Here is an 18132-nt window from a genome sequence, read left to right on the forward strand (position 1 = left end):
TGTTTCATGGTAGCTGAGGGCTGTCACAGCAATGCTGACTGGCTCTATTGCCCAGTTCCATACAGACCTCAGTTTATTACTGTTGTGTTTGCCCTTCTCCTGTTCCAAGGATGCCAATACGTCACATCAACTCTTGTGCTGAGTTTTGCTATGAATTGTGACACATATGACAAGGAATTTATTAACGATATGAGATAATAGAGTTGGCAAATTACGTACCTTTTCTCCAATGTGTAAGTAGTAGTATTAATCCTGATAATAATAATTATCACAAACATTAGATTCTAGGCTTCCTACCAGGTGAACCCTTTCCTTAATGCGTTTCCTATAGGAGTAGTATTGTTAGTATTCCCATTTGAGACACGAGGAAATAGACCAAAAGATTTGAAGTGACTTACCTAGGGCTCCACCACTGGCGAGTGGCAGCTGGCATGGTGCTTATAGCTTGCCAGGTTTGTATAGTGGAAAACAAGGCAGTTTGGGCCGGCAGCTAACAATCCAGATCTTTGAGATAATCTGTGGGAAAAATATTAGGATCAGTACCTGTGTAATGGTGGGCCTGGAACCTGAAAAGCAAGCTAGCTGCTTTCCAGGGAAGGAATTCACTCCATGTCTGGACCAGTTTCCCAAGCTCCTTAGCCCTGAGGGCTTCCCAGGCTTGAGATTTAGGTATGGGAGACGTGACAGACGATGTGCTCTGGAGGCTGCCTGCTATTGGAAGGTGGAGCCAAGTCTGGTCCTGTTCTGTGTTATGCATCTACCACCCCAAGCAGGCCTGTATGCACACAGGTTTGCCAGGTGGATGGATAGATAGAAGGAAGAGAGAGGGAGGGAAAGAAGGAAGAGAAGAAAGTTAGTTTTAATGGATATTTGTTTGGACTGAAGGATAGCAGAGAGAATGATGACTAGAATGAAATGAATAGAGAAGACATGCGTTTCCAACTTTTGAGGGCTAGGGATATAGCTCAGTGGAAGAATGCCTGTCTAGTGTGTACAGAGCCCTAGGTTCAATCCCCACCACTCCAAGAAAGTCTCTAACTTTTATAGGCGGTACCATTACTGAAAATCATTACTTCTTGCTGTTTCTCATACACCCTCTTTGCACATAGATCTTACCCTTGGGTTTATTTAAACATACTTGGATACTCACCTGGATAATGCTGAGAAATGAAAGACCCTTGGTTGTTCTCTTAGAGAGGGAAGTGTGTGTTCTCATTTGTTACTCAAACCTGTGGCATGTTGCCTGGTGCTTATTGGGAGATAGGAGCAAAGGTAATCCTGGAGCAAAGGTAGACATGTATAAGCTGGGTCTAAGGTGTTTGCCACACAGAAGGAATATTTCATAAGCTCTTTACTGGTCTATACCCAAACTCTGCTTTTAATTGTTTCCCACCTTTTTATGATGCTTTTGGGTTTTCATTGCTGTTGTTGAAAGGAATATTATGATCTCATGTGGAGTGACTCTAATTTACTATTTTTAAACAGAATTGATCGGAAAATGTCAAGTGCACATACCAGCTACAAACTGGATGAAGCCCAGGCTATAATGAATGAACTGCGTACCATTAAGAAAGCCATTTGTACGGGCGAGAAGGAGAGGCGGGATCTGATGCAGGTAAAGCCAAGGCTGCCTCCTAAAAACCCTGCCTGCCCAACTATCTGCCTTTTATTCTGTATTCTGGAGGCCACAAGTCCAAAGTCAAAGTGCTGGAATGACTGTGCTTTTGGAAGGTTCTTGGGGTAGGGTGGGTTGGGTTCTTTTCTCGCTTTGTCTTAGCTTCTGTGGCGACAGGTATTCCTAGCTTTTGACTTGTAGGTGCTTCATTCTAGTCTCTTCTTCCATTGTTATGTGGTCTTCCTGTGTCTCTGTGACCAGATTTCCTCTTCCAATCAGGACACCACTCATTGTGTTAGTGCCTAGCCATTCAGTATGACCTCAGTCTACATTACATCTGGAAAGACCTTGTCATAGCTAATTTTTGTCAATGTGGCACAGCCTGAACATGCCTGGGTAGAGGGAATCTCAGTTGAGGAACTGCTTCCATCAATTGGCCTGTGGGCAAGTTATGGGGCATTTTCTTAATTGCTCATTGATGTGAGAAGACCCAGACCACTGTGGGTGGTACCATCCCTGGGCATATATGTCTGGGATGTATAAGAAGGGGAGCTGAACGTGCAATGGGGAAGCAAGCCAGTTAGCAGCATTCTTCCATAGGTTCTGCTTCAGTTCCTACCTCTGTATTCCTGCTTTGAGTCCTTGCCTTGACTTCCCTCAGGGATGAACTACTACCTGGATGTGTAAGCTAAATAAATCCTTTATTTCCCAAGTTGTTTTTGGTCAGAATATTTTATCACTGCAACAGGAACCAAACCAGGAAAGACCCTGTTTCCAAATAAGGCCATGCTCAGAGGTTCTAGGGATCAGGACTTAAAACTTAACCCCAAACCCCCAGCAGTGAGTGATAAACTGATATCAGTACTCAAAATAAAAGTTCCACAGCAAAGAGCCTTGGTATTGTTTTTTTCTTCCTGTTTTGTGTAGCTGCTTTTATTCTCTTCTGCAGTAACTTTCCAGCATTCATGTGGTGCTAAAAATAATGTGAATACATACCCAAAAGGCCTGCAAACAGAGACAGGGCTAGGTTGTGGTTCTAGACTCCTGTTCTGCTGTAGCTTCCTATGTGATGAGGTGGCATCCCATATCTGTTCCCAAAGAGCTTCTTTCTTCCTTTATGTGGTTGCATAGTACTGAACTATGTGCATATATTTGACTTCCATAGCTGGGATCATTACTGGTGTATATTGATTTACATTTATTGAGGTTTGTAACCTTGGTGTTGGAATGCATTTATTGCTTTCTGTTACAGCTTTTATTTTTTATCTGACACACTAAGGGAACCCTTGGTAGACATTTGCATAGAGTCTGTAGAATGTAAGACTCAAAGAACTTCTAAAACAAAGGTCAGATTTACAGACAAAAATGAAGAGATTCCATATAGCTATCTGACATGGAGATGCTTCCTAAAGTTAGGGTCATTAACAACTCACACAGAGTTCCTGTGAAGCTCTTTAAAATGAAGTTCCTAGGCTCCACCCTGTTTCCATCCACTAAATTTGAATTTCTGGAGATGGTGCCCAGTAATCAATCTTTTCCCTTTCTTTCTTTCTTTCTTTCTTTCTTTCTTTCTTTCTTTCTTTCTTTCTTTCTCTCTCTCTCTCTTTCTCTTTATTTTCCCTCCCTCCCTCCCTCCCTCCTTCCTTCCTTCCTTCCTTCCTTCCTTCTTTGTTTTGCTTTGTTTTTTGGGGTTTTGGGTTTTTTGAGGGTCTCCCTGTACCCCCAGCTGACCTGGAACTTGCTATGTAGACCCTGGTTGGTCTTGAACTCACAGAGATCTGCCTGCCTCTGCCTCCTGAGTGCTGGGATTAAAGCCATGTGCCACCACGCCTTCAGAAACCTGTATTTTCAAATGAACTTTCTCCAGGTGAAAATGGACTAACAATTTATGGTTAGACTTTTTTTTTTTACATAACAAGGGCATCAAGGACAATTACCATTCATTGAAGTCTCAGTGTGTAGCACTGGAATTAGATACCCAATGTCCTTTATCCGTGCACTCTACAGACAATGAAAGGTGAGTGTGTTTCATGACAGAAACACAGAGAATTTGCTCCATGAGACCAGGTGGAACTCTCCACCCTGGTCTCTCTGAATTCACAGTTTTCGGTAATGAGAGACAACACTGTGCTGGATAGCTTTAATGTCAACTTGACACATCTGGGTTGAGGGACCCTCAATTGGGGAATTTCCTTCATCGCACTGGCCTGTGGCCATGTCTGTGAGGCATCTTCTTGATTGTTGTGTGATGTGGGTGGTGTGCATTGTGGGTGGTGCCACCCCTGGGCAGGTGGGCCTGGTTGAATAAGAAAGCAGGTTGAACAGGGGCCAGGGGAGCAAGCCAGTAAGCAGCATTCCTCCATGGCCTGTGCTCCAGCTCCTGCCTCCAGGTTCCTGCCCTGAGTTCCTCCTACCTTGGGCTCCCTGATGAACTGTGACCTGGGAGATGTAAGATAAATAAACCCTTTCCTCCCCAAGTTGGTAGTGGTCACAGTGTTTTGTCACAGCAGTGAAGAACTAGGACAGACACTGAAATCTCTCATATGGAGTCTCTATTATATAAGCAAGAAAGAAAAATTCTGTAGAAACTTTAGGCCTTGGTAACTTTGGGGTTTCCACAGCCCCTTCAACCCAGATAAAGTCTCAGAGAGAGGCATGGGTAAAGTCTTCTTCCATCTTTTATAAACTTAAGATGACTTGCTCCTTCCAAGAAGCATTTGTGTCTTTCTTCCTTAATTTACTTTTTTTCACAGAATTTTTGTGATTTTCACACAATATAGTTTGTTGGTACTTAGATTTCCTCCCCTTTCACACCTCCCTCAACAACTTCCTGCCCAGACTCTCTCAGATAGATAGATAGATAGATAGATAGATAGATAGATAGATAGATGTGTAATATATACATATATCTATTTATATATGTATAATATATACATATACCATATATACATATATAATATGGCCTATTGAATCCTATTTTTGCCCCCAAATGCCCCACAGTGTGGGTCCATCCACTGGGCCTATCAAGAGTCCTATCCCTTGCTTTTGGAAGCCATTGTCAAGTGACTCCAATGGACTCTCATATGAACATTTGAAAATTGCCCTGTTCTGATTTTTTTCTAGTTCCTTGTAATGCTAATTACTCTTGCCTTTACTTCTCTTTCACATCTCATATTCATGATTCAAGGACTTTCTTCTCCCCTTAGAGACAAGAGTTATGCAATTTGGGAGTCTTTTAGACAGACCCACTGAAGGGTTACTCCAATTGCCTCACCCTGCGTCCCTGTTCAGCATGGAAGAAGCCAGAGCCGTCTGCATCCCTATAGCAATTTGGGTAACCTCTTCAGAGGATTCTGTGATAAGAGTGGGAGGTAGGAATTGGCCAAGCAATTAGGGTAAAAAGACCCCAAAGAAATGTAGCCAGTTTCTGGGCTAAAAGTCAAAATGTCCTTGGGCCTCTTAGCAACATACTCTGTTCCAAAGGCCAAAAATGTCAAAAGTATTTGGGAGCTTGTATCTAATCCTTAAAAGATTTTTAGGGTTACCTCTTCAGAGGGGGGAATGTTGGCGGGGAGGGAGTGGGCAAGGATTTGATCAAAACACCTTATATACATGTATGAAATTCTCAATAAAGTTTTTGTATAAATTAAAAAAAAAAGAGTCCCATCCCCGTAAGACACTGTCTTTCCCCCTCCCAGCAGTCATCAATTGCCAAAAGTTCCTTAGATTGGGTTGGGATTTCGTAACTACTTCCCCATGTCTGTGCTGGGATTTTGTCTAATTTGAGCTTGTATAGGAGTTGTGCAGAGAACAAGAGACCACAGTGTACTTTGTCTCGATTTTGAGCCAAGTACCTAAATTCTGGTTCTGGTGTCTTCATCAGTGTTAAAAGTGAATAGGTCCCCAAATCTAGCAAAATTATAAACAGTCATATTTCTTTTGAACTTACACACAAACAGTGAATAGGTGACTAGGTCAAAAGTGAGTAGGTCCCAAAGTCTAAAGAAATTGTAAACAGTCATATTTCTCTTGAACTTACACGCAAACAGGTTCCCTATGTCAGAATGCATACTTACTGTAATTTTTGGCAAAGTAGCATTCACATGAGATTTCTAACATTTACATGAGATTACTTTGGGCCATATAGAATCATGGCTGGAAAACGAGATTGTCAAAGCATGGTCCGGGAGCTGTTTGCATCTGATGATTATCTATAAAGCATGTTGAGGTGGCCTGCATATTTGTCAGATCCGTTTATTTATTGGACATTTTGGATAGAAATGCTTCTTTTTTCTTACAAAACATGAAGGCTTTAAAAAACAGTGTAAGTGATACCATGAATGTTCTCCATTTTATTGTGTGTTGTCAGAAGGATTCAGTTTCTCTCTTATTTAATAACTAACAGTCTTCTTAAAAGTGTGTGTATTGAAAAACATGTTTTTTAAATATGATGGGAACGGAGAATACAGTGGCATGTCTCTTTAGTTATAGGCTGCAGACCTCGAACTGGAAGGAAATGGCTGCCTCTAAAGGGAATGGAACCATGTTGTGTCCACTCAGAGAGCTTGTCTTATTCTTTTTCAGAGCCTAGCCAAGCTTACTGACAGCTTCAAGAATAGCTGCTCCATTACGGACACCTTGCAAGATTTCTCTCACAGCACAGGCGCACTTGGTGACTCTGGCGTCCCTCAGCAGTTCTGCGATACTGGCTCTCAGACTGACACCATAGGGGAGGTATGCTCACCCAGGGCAGAGACAAGAGTGTGCCCAGAGAGAGTCATTGGTTGGGCGGTGTTGTTACACATTTGGTATAACTTTCAATGTCTACTTCAAGGACATTTTCATTTTTGTGCCATTAAGTTTGAAGGAGAAATATTTTTCACTTTCAGTTGTAATGTTGTAATCATACAGGATGCATGTTACCTTGTGATTAGGATTTTTTAAATGGCAGACTCCTGAGCATTGAATTTAAATGTTTTCTTGAAAGACCTATGACATTTTAGATCATGGCTTAGCAAATGTTTTCTGCAAAGGACCAGATAGTACATATTTTGGGCTTCACAGGGCCAGTGATTTCCAAAGGCTTTGCAACTGCCATGTTGGATTATAGTTTGTTACCAAATTTTATTCTTCTAAAAGAATGTCAGGAAATTGAATTCAATTAAAATAAATTTTCCTTGTGACTTGGAATAATTCCAGCATGCCCTTTGTGATAATTAGTCAAACATTGAGTTCACCACAAAAACAAAATTGGGTAAATCATCATTTGAAATCTGGTAGTTAATCATCACATACACATTATGGTAATGTCATCAACTGAAGTTTGAAATTAATTTGCTACCAAATAGGAGATTGGAAGAATTCTTTTCCTTAGGGCTTACTAAATATACATAAAAATATTAATGAAATACATAATAGTCTTCCATTTAAATGGAAGGAAAACTTAAGGCAGAGGAAGAAACAATTTGTGGAAAACTCTGGGTTTTAAATAATTAGTAGTATTTTGAAAGTTGTTTGGTAAATAGTGTCTTTCTGAGGGGAATACAGTATGAATTATGACTTTTTATGTCTTGGTTATCTTGGAATAATCATACTTTCAATTTTACCCTCATTATTGCCAAAATATTTAGACATTTTTTAACTTGTAATTTTTTTATTTTAATCATTTTTTAAAATTCGTAATAACTACATGATTAGAAGAAGCATTTCACTACAGCTTTAACATATTCAGTAACACACTCCAGAGCAAGAGTACATCTCTTTCACAAGTGGGTGCAAGTTTCTAGGTTCACAGTTGAATTAATACAGTTATACAGTATTGAACTCAGTATTTAGACATTTTTGACAAGGCATCTTCTTTGATTAAAAAATGTGGCTATCACCTGTAATGCACATGGAAGAATCTGGGAGCAAAAAACACTTTGGAATCTTTGTCTAAACTGTTTGGAGTAAGGAAAGGAAGCAAACACAAGACTCACTGAGTTCTCAGAATGACTTCTTGCTGCTTATCATAGAGTTGATTTAGAATTTACAGCTCTTAATTAGTTTGAGAGAAACAGATAAGATCAAAGCTCTCTAATGATTTCAGTAAGCTCTAAAAATGTCAGGTTGGGTGTTGTGGCTGGTCCTGCAATTCTAGCTGTAAATTGTCATGCTTTATAAGCCTCTGAAGTTTACTGGGGTCGGCCCTGGGTTGGCAGCCTTACAGCTGTTACCTTGATTTAACTATTTTTGGGGGTAGGATTTTGTTACTTTCATTAATAATTGGCATGAAATTATTTAAGCATAACTGCTGATAGTATTCTGAGCATTCAAAGTATAACTCTTAGGAGATCCTCTCCAATCCAGGCTTTCCCAGACCTTGGTGCTTTTCTTTTATTTTTGTTTCTTTTTGTTTTATACCTTGTGACCTTGGAAGGTATCCTCTAGCCCCTTCCTCAGGAAACTAGTCTGTCTTATCTAGATCTTGGGATTTCTGAGTAGAACATCTAATGTCATCAATCTGTATTTGTTCCAGTACCATTGTCAAATACCAAAATCTACAGATGGCTATGTCCCTATGTCAAATAGCATGATATTTGCACAGACACCACATACTTCCTCTTGTCTAATATGGATCATCTCTAAGTGACTTACAATGCCTGATGCAATGTAAATAGTTGTTACACCTTATTGTTTAGGGAACAATGGCAGGAAAAAAAGTCTGTCCATGTTCAGGACAGATGCAACCACTGTGGGCCTACAATGTTTTTGATCCATGGTTGGTTGGATCCACAGCTGTGAAACTCAGAAATATGGGGGCAGGGCTGCCTATATTTTGTATTTATGGAGGAATTAGAGGATATACAATACAAAATGGGGGTGAATGTTCTTGTCTTTCTGTCAACTCAAGGTAAGTAATTCTCTATTTATTTGAAAAGTCAATTCATTGTTGTTATTTGCAATGATAAAATACATGAGTATATCTCCCCTGTTTGAAAAACAAGCAATACTGGTTTTAGGGACCAGAATCTCCCCAACCTGCCTCTCAACCCTCATCAGCCAGAGGTGGCCGCAGAGTATTAGTTCCAGTGTTCCTTTTAGGCTTCTGAAAAATAATTTGAAATATTTTTCAACTGAATATTTTTCCTTGTTGCTGAAAGGTTAAATGAATTTTCTGTTTTGAAAACATGCTTTTAACACTTCTCTCCTTTTTTTTTTTTCCTCTTGTGTTCTGGAAAGTTTCTCTTCGATGATAAAACAAGACTTGTAGACCGAGTCAGACTCAACTGGCAATATGAAGAAGCCCGAAAGAGGTAAGAAGCACATTTTTACAATCTGGTCTTCTACTCACTTACTTTCTCCATGGAAAAAAGCTGAACATACTTTCCGCGTCTCACTGCCCACACTTGACCAGAAAGCAGTGTGTGAGGAAATTGAAATTAAAAGGTTCTTCATTTATTTGTCTTCTTAATACACATGGTGAACTTTCAAGTGATCTTAAAATGCAAAATTCTCAATATCAAAAGTTCTGAAGATGTGAATCCATGAGAAACTACTGTACTACATACTCTGGAACTCCCTCCCTGCCCTTCCTCTCTTCCAACCCACAGACAGCATCCATCAGCCAGACCAGCAGAAGCCAGCTGTTCTGTATTTCATGCATATGGCTCCCATCCAGCAGGTTGATGGAGAAAGTGATACATCCCATTATCAAAAGCATTTTAATAATGATAGGTCAATATGTGATAGCAATTCGCTTCTTCGAAGCAAGTAACATCGTTTGTGTTGACCTGTATTGTATGTTACCTTCCTTCTGCAAACAGACATGTATCAGGGTTTGTGCCTTGGGCTTGTCTTTCCTCCCCTTAACGAACCCCTGCCCCCAGCCAGTCTTAACCACAGGATGCTGGCCAAATCCTTGTACAGTGCAGTATTTTTGGCTCCACGATTTTATTATGCTGCCCTTCTCCTCAGGTGTTCAAGATCTCCATTTCCAATATTTGCACACTTTCCTGGCTTGCATGGCTTCTTTTTAGATACAGTCTCTTTACTGTGCCTTCTAGAAAGAGCCTGAAAACCAAGTCATTTAAAAATGTTGCGGAAAAACATGAACATGGCTTTATTTTTGATTTATTTTATTTTGCTTCTATATGCTGTGCTTGCAATGGAACCCAGTGCCTCAAGCATGCTAAGCAGGGATGTAGCACTTAGCTGTATTCCAACTGTCTTTTTACTTTTTATTTTGATACAAGGTCTCCCTAAGTTGCCCAGGCTGGCTTTTAACTCACTCTAGCCCAGACAGGCCTTGAACTTGTGATCTTTCCACATCAACCAACTGAGGATCTAGGCTGAGAGGACTGTGCCGCCAGCCTCAGGTTGAAGCATAGCTTAAGAAAACACTTTAAAAAAAATTTACAAAAACTTTATTGAGAATTTCATACATGCGTATAAGGTGTTTTGATCAAATCCATGCCTACTCCCTCCCCTCCAACATTCCCCCGTCTGAAGAGGTAACCCTAAAATCTTTTAAGAATTAGATACAAGCTCCCAAATACTTTTGACATTTTTAGCCTTTAGAACAGAGTATGTTGGTAAGAGGCCCAAGGACATTTTGACTTTTAGCCCAGAAACTGGCTACTTTTCTTTGGGGTCTTTTTACCCTAACTGCCTAGCCAATTCCTACCTCCTATTCTTATCACACCATCCTCTGAAGGAGTTACCCAAACTGCCGATAGGGAATTGGGATGCAGACCGCTCTGGCTTCTTCCATGCTGAACAGGGATGCAGGGTGAGACAATTGGAGTAACCCTTCACGGGGTCTGTCTAAAAGACTCCCAAATTCCATAACTTTTATCTCTAAGGGGAGAAGAAAGTCCTCGAATCATGAATAGGAGATGTGAAGGAGAAGTAAAGGCAAGAGTAATTAACATTACAAGTTCTAGACAGGGAACTAGAAAAAAGTCAGAACAGGGCAATTTTCAAATGTTCATATGAGAGTCCATTGGTGTTTCTTGACAAGAAGTTCCAAAAGCATCCCTCTATTGGGTTCCTCCTTATTTTTCTTTTGTCTTCCAAGGCTGGACTGGTTGGCTGGGAAGAGTGGATGGATACTCAGGTGAGGGTCCAGTGACCCTGCTTGACCCTCCTTTAATGAATGAGCACAACTGCCAACAAACACTCTTTAGTTCTAAATGAAGTAGACTTATTTTTCTTGGGGGTAAAGGGGCAGCATGCCAGGCAGGGTGAGGAACTTCCTTTCAGTAGTATGACACTTGGGCCAGTCACTGTAGACTTCATTGTGGCCTGGAAATCAGCCTTATTGGGTTTGGGGAAACTGTAACGAGAGTAGGGAAGTAGAGCATGTGATGCCCTGCTGCAGACATAGCCTAAACCAACACCAACTTTTTTTGCTGAGAGAATCACACCAGTTCTAGGGCTTTTCAGGGTAGAGTTGGGGTGGGCTTTGCATTTCCCAAGTTCACTGGCTGGTGATAGTTACCTCCCTGGTCACATGGTTAGTTTTATATGCATTCCTTCTTGGTAGCTTCGGATACTTGTGGGGGCGATTGTTTCTTCTGACTAGGCCTCTGCTCCTTCATGCTTGTTTCAAAATGGAACTGCCAAGTGTGGGTGCTGGAATTTGCTGTGCTGTATTAAACACAGAAAATAGATTATTGCTACACTTAGGACCATAATTGTTATGTGTTGCTGTGACATTTACCAAACATAGCAAGTGGCTTCTTTGTTTTCTAGAAATGGTGTTAGTACGTACTAAGTCACCTTTTAAATGTCGCAGAAATACATTTAGGCAAAAAGTTGAGTATTTAAGATTATTCAGGAGGTGGGCATGACATTTCATCATTGCTTTTGCATGAAAGTATTCTTTCAAGATTGCTAGAACTCTGTTAGAAGTACACAGCAGCTAAGGAACGTCCAGGCTCCAGCACTTAGACTTTTAGCAGCCTAGTAGGGACCTCTTAGAAGTGAAGATAAGCAGGACTCTCTGTAAGCATGATGAGGTTAAGAATCCCAAGCTGGGGAGAGATATCATAAATGATCTGAGGAGGCTCAGGCCAATCTGTGGTCCTTATGAGAGAGACAAATCAGGGGTGGTCCTAGTAGGAGTTGTCAGTGTTCCATGGCTGCATTTTCACCTACTGTGCTGTCAGTCATGTAATCCCCAGTGGCACAGATAGGGTACTGGATTCTTTGCCTTGTACTATTGTCAGTACAGCCTTATGTTCCCCACCCATTCTGCACAGAGAAAGCTAGGGCTGGTTAATGTCATCATGTCTCACCCTGCCCCAGAGGTGAGATTTTACTGCCATTCCTCTTTCTGAGCCTCTGCTTGGCTTACCTTGGAATGAGATGTATGATCAGAACAATGTAGACTTTGGAAGAGAGTAGAAACAAGCAGTTCTCTGGCGTGGACTAAACCAAGAACAGACATTCCAAAATCTATGTAGTCAGTACCACATTCCAGGCATAATGACCTTGAGGTCTGTCTTTGGACTCTTTCTGTGGCCCTCTGTGGTGGGTCTCTCCATCCCCTCATGGGCCGTTGGCCACCGATCCACGAGAACAAAGGGAGCAGAAGTGACGAATGGGTTCAGGACAGCCAGTGAGCACAACGGAAAAGACTTTCCGGAGAGTCAGATTCAGTGACACAGCTCCAGATTCAGTGATACAGCTCTGTTTATTCAGTGGGGATTAGGGAAAATATAGTGTGGAGGCAGCAGCCAAAGCTTCAGCTGATAGGTGCTCATAGTATGCTTTATTTACATGTGGTAGGGGCATCCTATCATCTGGCTATAGGGCAATGCCTAATTATCATATAGAAAAAACCTGGGGGCAGCTTTAGTGCAGGTAACTATGCCAAAGGTCATGCTTCAAATGAGGCCAAGCATCTGTGCTTGGGGGCACTTTCCAGGTAAGTCAGGCAGAGAATAGGAGACCCCTGCTAAAAGGAGTCAACCTTAACAGCAGGGTTCCCCAACAGCCCTCTTGATTGGACTACAAGACATCACTGATATCTCCATGAGCATCACTGAAGAAGGTACCCACAAGCTGGCAAGCACCATGTGCCTCAGCTCATCTATGAGGGCATGAAAAGGAATTTATATCTATGACCGTGGAAATGATTCAGTTGGCAGAGTGCCTGTTGTGCATAAAGACCTGAGTTCAGATCCCTAGAACCTATATAAAAAGCTGGGTATGGATGTGTATCTATAAATCTAGAGCAGAGGGAATGGAGACAGTGAATGCCAGATTCAGTGAGAGATGCTGTCTCAAAAGGTGAAGTAGAGAGCAAGTGAAGAAGACATCTTACTTTACCCTCTGGCTTACACACATGCACGCATGCACATGTACACAAATGAATTGCTCTAAGTGAAGTTGTTAGCAAAGAGTAATGTGTCCTTTCATGATTGCTCATTTTAGCGACACAGTTCATTCAGCATTTGATTTTTCTCTTCTTTCTTTTTAAATGTTTTATTATTTTTTTATGTATAAGTGCGTACTGCCTGTATGTATGTATGTGCACCCGTGTAATGCAATGCCCACAGAGGTCAGAAGAAGAGTGTCAGATCCCCTGGAACTGGAGATAAGGATGGTTGTTAGCCACTGTGTGAGTGCCTGCATTCAAACCTGGGTCCTCTGCAAGAGCAGCCAGTGCTCTTAACTGCTGAGCTATCTCTCCAGCCCCAGATTTTTCCCTTCTTTTATATCACCCTTATATGTCAGCCTCCCAGCTCTTATTACTTAAATCATTCTGCCATGCAAACTTTAGCTACCATCTATTGTGTTTAGTCAGGATCATTTAGAGAAATGGAAGCAGTAGGAGACTGTGGGAAAATACTGATGATAAAAGTTAACTGATTTTGGAGGCAGAGAAGTTCCACCTTCTGTCATCCATAAGCTAGGAAACTAGGAAAGCCGGTGGTATAATTGAGTTCATTGAATGATGCTCAGTCACATTGCAGAAGGCAGGTCTTTTTACTTGATCTGCTGATTCAAATATTAATATTCTTCTGATATTTTGTCATAGACACTCCCAGGAATCATGTTTCACCAGCTACTTGGGCATCCTTTTAACCAAGCAAGTTCACATGCAAGACTAACCATCATGCCCATACTCTTCAGATACACTTGTGTCTTGACAATTCTTAATGGAGAGATGGTGATGCCTTATGTATCTTGGATATGTCTTTCCTTGAGTGTCTAGAATTGACGTTCTTTTTGAGAAATACAAACATTAACTACCACAAAATACACTATGAGCCTGAAATGTCATCGTACAATCAATACAAAAGCACATTAAAGATAAAATTATCTAGAAAAAATAGAAAATTATCAAAATGCAGAGTTCTGGACAACAAAGGGTTTCCTGTATGCTCAGATTTAAAGGAGGTCTCTGGAAGTGGAATTATAATGCTAAGTGGTAGTGTGATTTCTGGAGAATTCTCTGACCAAACTACCACTGTTAGAGTAACCAGTTTTGTGTTTGAACTATGGGTAATGTGAAATGTACCAAAAGGACTGCTTCTGCCTTTTCCGCCTGTCATGTCTCTGTGAATTCTTAAGACAGACCTTATAGTAGGAATATTTTCAATTATGGTTTTAAAACTTTGGAATATTTTTAAAGTTGGAGGAACAAGTTTTCTTGAAGCAATCCTGATGACGCAGATGGCTCCTTATTTTTAACCTAAGAGCACTTGTTCCAGCAGTGTGCACAATTTGTAGCTGTTGCCATAGAAACACTCAGCTCAGATAGGAACAAAACATTTGGTGCATCCAGTTCCTTTGTGCCTTTGGTTTTGCTGCCAAGATTGGTCCTGGTGTTCATCAGTTGTCAGGAATCAGTAGTAGTATGATTCCAGTTGAATTTGGTTAGTCACTTGGATTTCCCCTTCTCAAGTGACTTTGTATATGGGCTTTCAGAAAGAAAGAAAAGCATCTTTTCCATTGTAGGTCCGTCATTCCTGTTGGGTGAAGATAAGGGACCAAAAGACTTGCTTTTTATTTTAGGAAGTTGCTCTCTAAAGATCTATCCTTCTCAAGGGAAAAACATGTGAGGGAGGGCAGCTGAGGATTTGCTGGGGCAATAGTATATCCACAGACACTTCGTGCTCCGTGTGTTTTAGATGTAGACTTCCTGAATTTCACGGGTAGAGGTTAGGTGGAAGGCACACTGACTTATCAATATTAGTTCATCTGCTAAAGTAATGCCATCATCCATCCACCTTAGATCCCAACCAAGATTTTCTTTAAGCCCTGCTTTCATAAAAGTAAATATTAACAAACTAACTAAATGAAAATGTAGGAAATACCAAATCTGTGCCTAGAATTGACATCTGAAGGCACAAGTTTTTAAGTTGAAACCACATCTTGGGATATAGCACTAGGATCTGTCATGACTTGTCATCAAATGGAATGGTAGGCTATCTGAACTTCTATTTGCTATTCCAGAGACTGCCACAGGATTTTAGAACCATGAGAAATTATACAGAAGACTGCAGATTTTAAGTATAATTGGGGATTACTCTTGATGTGCCTCAAAAGTTTTAAATATTAAATATATAGTATTCCTAGAAAAATGTAAAGTATTTAAGATTTCCACATGGATTGTGTGGATCTGAGTAGATTCTGCAGCATAAATAGAGGTTTCTATTCATGGTTTAATATGCCTCGGTTGTAACAGAAGCACCATGTGGGCAGATATCAGAAGTGAAAAATATTTCATGTTACTTGGGTGTGTATTAACAGCCTGCTCAGGGACTAGAATTTAGAAATCGCATAATAAATATGAAACCTGAAGTGAGTGTTTCCTCTCACGTCTTCACTATCAAGGCAGATGGAGACATGTTTTGAAGCATTCAAAGGCATTTGTGAAAGATTATATATAGGCCACAAGATTTCTTACCAATTGAAAAGAAGAATCAATAAAGCAGGCAGTAACCTACACAAGAAATAAAGTGGTTTTCAGGTCTCTTTTAAAAATTAACTTGGAAAACTTTTATGTTTTTCTTAAAACTTTCATCACGACCGTGCTTTACTTCCAAGTATTTAACTTCATTGAAATACTTCAAAGAAAAGCCTTTCTGGAAATCGCTTTTCCCTTTAACGCTCAGAATTGAAATGATGGCCCTCCTAGGAATGGGACTTAAGTGGTGGATCAGCTGTTTGGCACTGATCTAGAAGAAGGTGCACAGACCCTGGGCACATCTGTGTTTTGCCTCAGGCAGGAAGTCTGCTTCCTCATGGAAACCTTCAGTACTAAGGATGCTCCCTGTCTGTGGCTATGTTCCAGGCCTGTAGCTCGGCAAGGCACTGCTGCTGAAAAGGCCAGGGGACTGTGCTAGCAGCCAGTCAGTTGTTGGAGGAAACTTTTTTTTAGTGCTTTTGGCTTCCAGAAGAGATGGACTGACCACAGACAGGTGAGCTTCTCTGGACCTGGCTGGTGGGGGCTCAAAGGTCTACAACCAGAGTATAGTATCAAAGGAGATTGCCTTTTCCAATATGCCAATATGTTAGATCCAAAGGCAGCTTGAAAAGGAGCTTGCAAGCATTTGCATTACTGTGAAATTGTACTTAACAAAGCACCATGCTTAAGTACAGAAATGTTTTGCCTAGTGTTCTGTATAGCCCAAACAGCTCTTTCAGACGGATGGGAAGAAATCATCCTCATCCGGATCTTGTTTCTGCTAGAAGGTTGGTCCTTCCCATATGTTCTAGCATGTTTTTCCTGTAAGTTATGAAAAGTTTTATTATGTGGTTTAGCTCTGGCTGTTTTATTATGCCTGGTGTGAGCAGGCTTTTTGAAAACTGCACCATGCTTCTGTCTTTGCTGGAATTCGTTTTTCCCTTCAGTATTTTTTCTAGATCATGTACATCAGTTGAGATTTTCCTGGAAAGGGTAAAATTTTCTGGAACTGGATCCTCTACCACCCTCAGCAAGCTGAATCCTTGTAGACAACTGCTAGCCTAGAACTGGCAGGCTCAAAAGGAATCTTGATCTCTTCTATCTAAACCTCAGGAAAACTGGATTCAGAGTCTAGCTTGCTTAGCGTATATGATGCATAGGAATCCTATAGTACTACTACTGCCGCTACTGCTGCTGCTGCTGCTACTATTACTCCTCACACACATACACATGCACACATACACACATGCATGCGCACACACGCACACGCACACACACACACACACACACACACACACACGCTCGCGTGCGCACAAACACACCCGCATCTCTCAGAGATTCAAAAGGAGTGCTTTCAAGAATGCGTCTGTTTTTATCGTGTGACAGCTTTAGCTTAGTTTGAACAGGCTTTCCTAAGGATCAGATAAACTGAAATGAAAAAAAAATGGAAAGAGATAGTAAATTTTCTCATTTTTCTTCAAGAATTTTATATTTATTCTTTACCTTTGTTGTGGCTTATGGTAGACTAGTCCATAAATTTCCCTGGGTATAACATCTGATTTGGCACTGAGTTATTTATGGACATTCTTGGAGTGTGTTTTCTTTAGGCTTCAGTTATGACTGTCATAAATTTTAATTCCACTAATTAGACATAAGTGGACACTTAAGCCCTGTTCAGCTCCCTCTGACATTTTGTTTTTTCAGGGACGTGATTTTGCATCATTTTCCAACCCATTTTCAGGAAATTAGTTTTAAGTTAGAAAACAACTCATCTAATCAAGCTACTGATGTGCAAGTAGTGTCCTTACCTTCTTGGAGGACTGGTTTGAGTAAAATGCATACATTTACGCTCTAGCCTGCAGACCCTTTTCTTTCTGAGACTAGGACTTTCAGGTTGGTTCTGTACCTGGAGGAGACCTGTCCAATTTTGTAGCCTGAGTGGTGAGTCCTTGTGGGCGTATCTAGATGATGCACAGCTTCATCTGGTACAGGGCCAGACCGTGGTTTATTTAATGCATGTGGTTTGCAGTCAATCGGTGGCATCTGTGAGGAGCTTAGGGTTGAGAAGGATTCTGAGGGCTGGACCCAGTGTAGGAAGCCTTACGTGGTTAGTGCCATGTGTCCTGGGCATGGGAGGTAGGGTAGGTAGTCTTATGAGCACTCCTGCCCTGCTTCTGCCATTGCCATTTTAGTAAAGAACGTCATTCTGCCAGATCCTAAAACCCCTAAACCTCCAACGTCAATTAGCACTTTCCTGACCAGGCAGAGCTGCTGGGAGTGCTGACTATTCAACCTAGGAGAAGGGCAGAAGGTCCTGAAGTGCTTGCTAGGACCACAAACCCTATCGTGTTGGAGTCAGCAGATCTGGGGTGGGGCCTGGTGGTTACCTTTGTAACAACTCCAAGGTAATCCTGTGGTGCCAGTCCTAAAGCCCCACTTTTGACAAGGCCTTGCCTTAGGCCTGTGTTGTGTCTGCCACTTATGTTCTCAGCACTGGGTTCAAGTTGGGTCTGGAATTCCTAGGTTTTTCGTAAAGAACTTTTATCTAAAACATCCTCCTCACTTTTTTTCCCCACATTTTTAAGGACACTTTCAAAGCATGAGACGTGTCTAC

At 41.1% G+C, this 18132-nt stretch overlaps 1 protein-coding gene across 2 annotated transcripts in view; it reads left to right on the plus strand.

The window, feature by feature from the left end:
- Wwc3 (WWC family member 3) overlaps nucleotides 1-18132 on the plus strand; it is a 119352-nt gene that overhangs the window by 71656 nt on the left and 29564 nt on the right. For both annotated transcript variants that reach the window (XM_008839480.3, XM_017799762.2), the window contains exons 6-8: nucleotides 1486-1615; nucleotides 6200-6349; nucleotides 8837-8910. In XM_008839480.3, the coding sequence (XP_008837702.1) occupies nucleotides 1486-1615; nucleotides 6200-6349; nucleotides 8837-8910 (354 nt within the window). The remainder of the gene's footprint in view (nucleotides 1-1485; nucleotides 1616-6199; nucleotides 6350-8836; nucleotides 8911-18132) is intronic.

This window comes from Nannospalax galili, unplaced genomic scaffold (assembly GCF_000622305.1).
Source record: "Nannospalax galili isolate Female #2095 unplaced genomic scaffold, S.galili_v1.0 scaffold336, whole genome shotgun sequence".
Lineage (NCBI taxonomy): Eukaryota > Metazoa > Chordata > Mammalia > Rodentia > Spalacidae > Nannospalax > Nannospalax galili.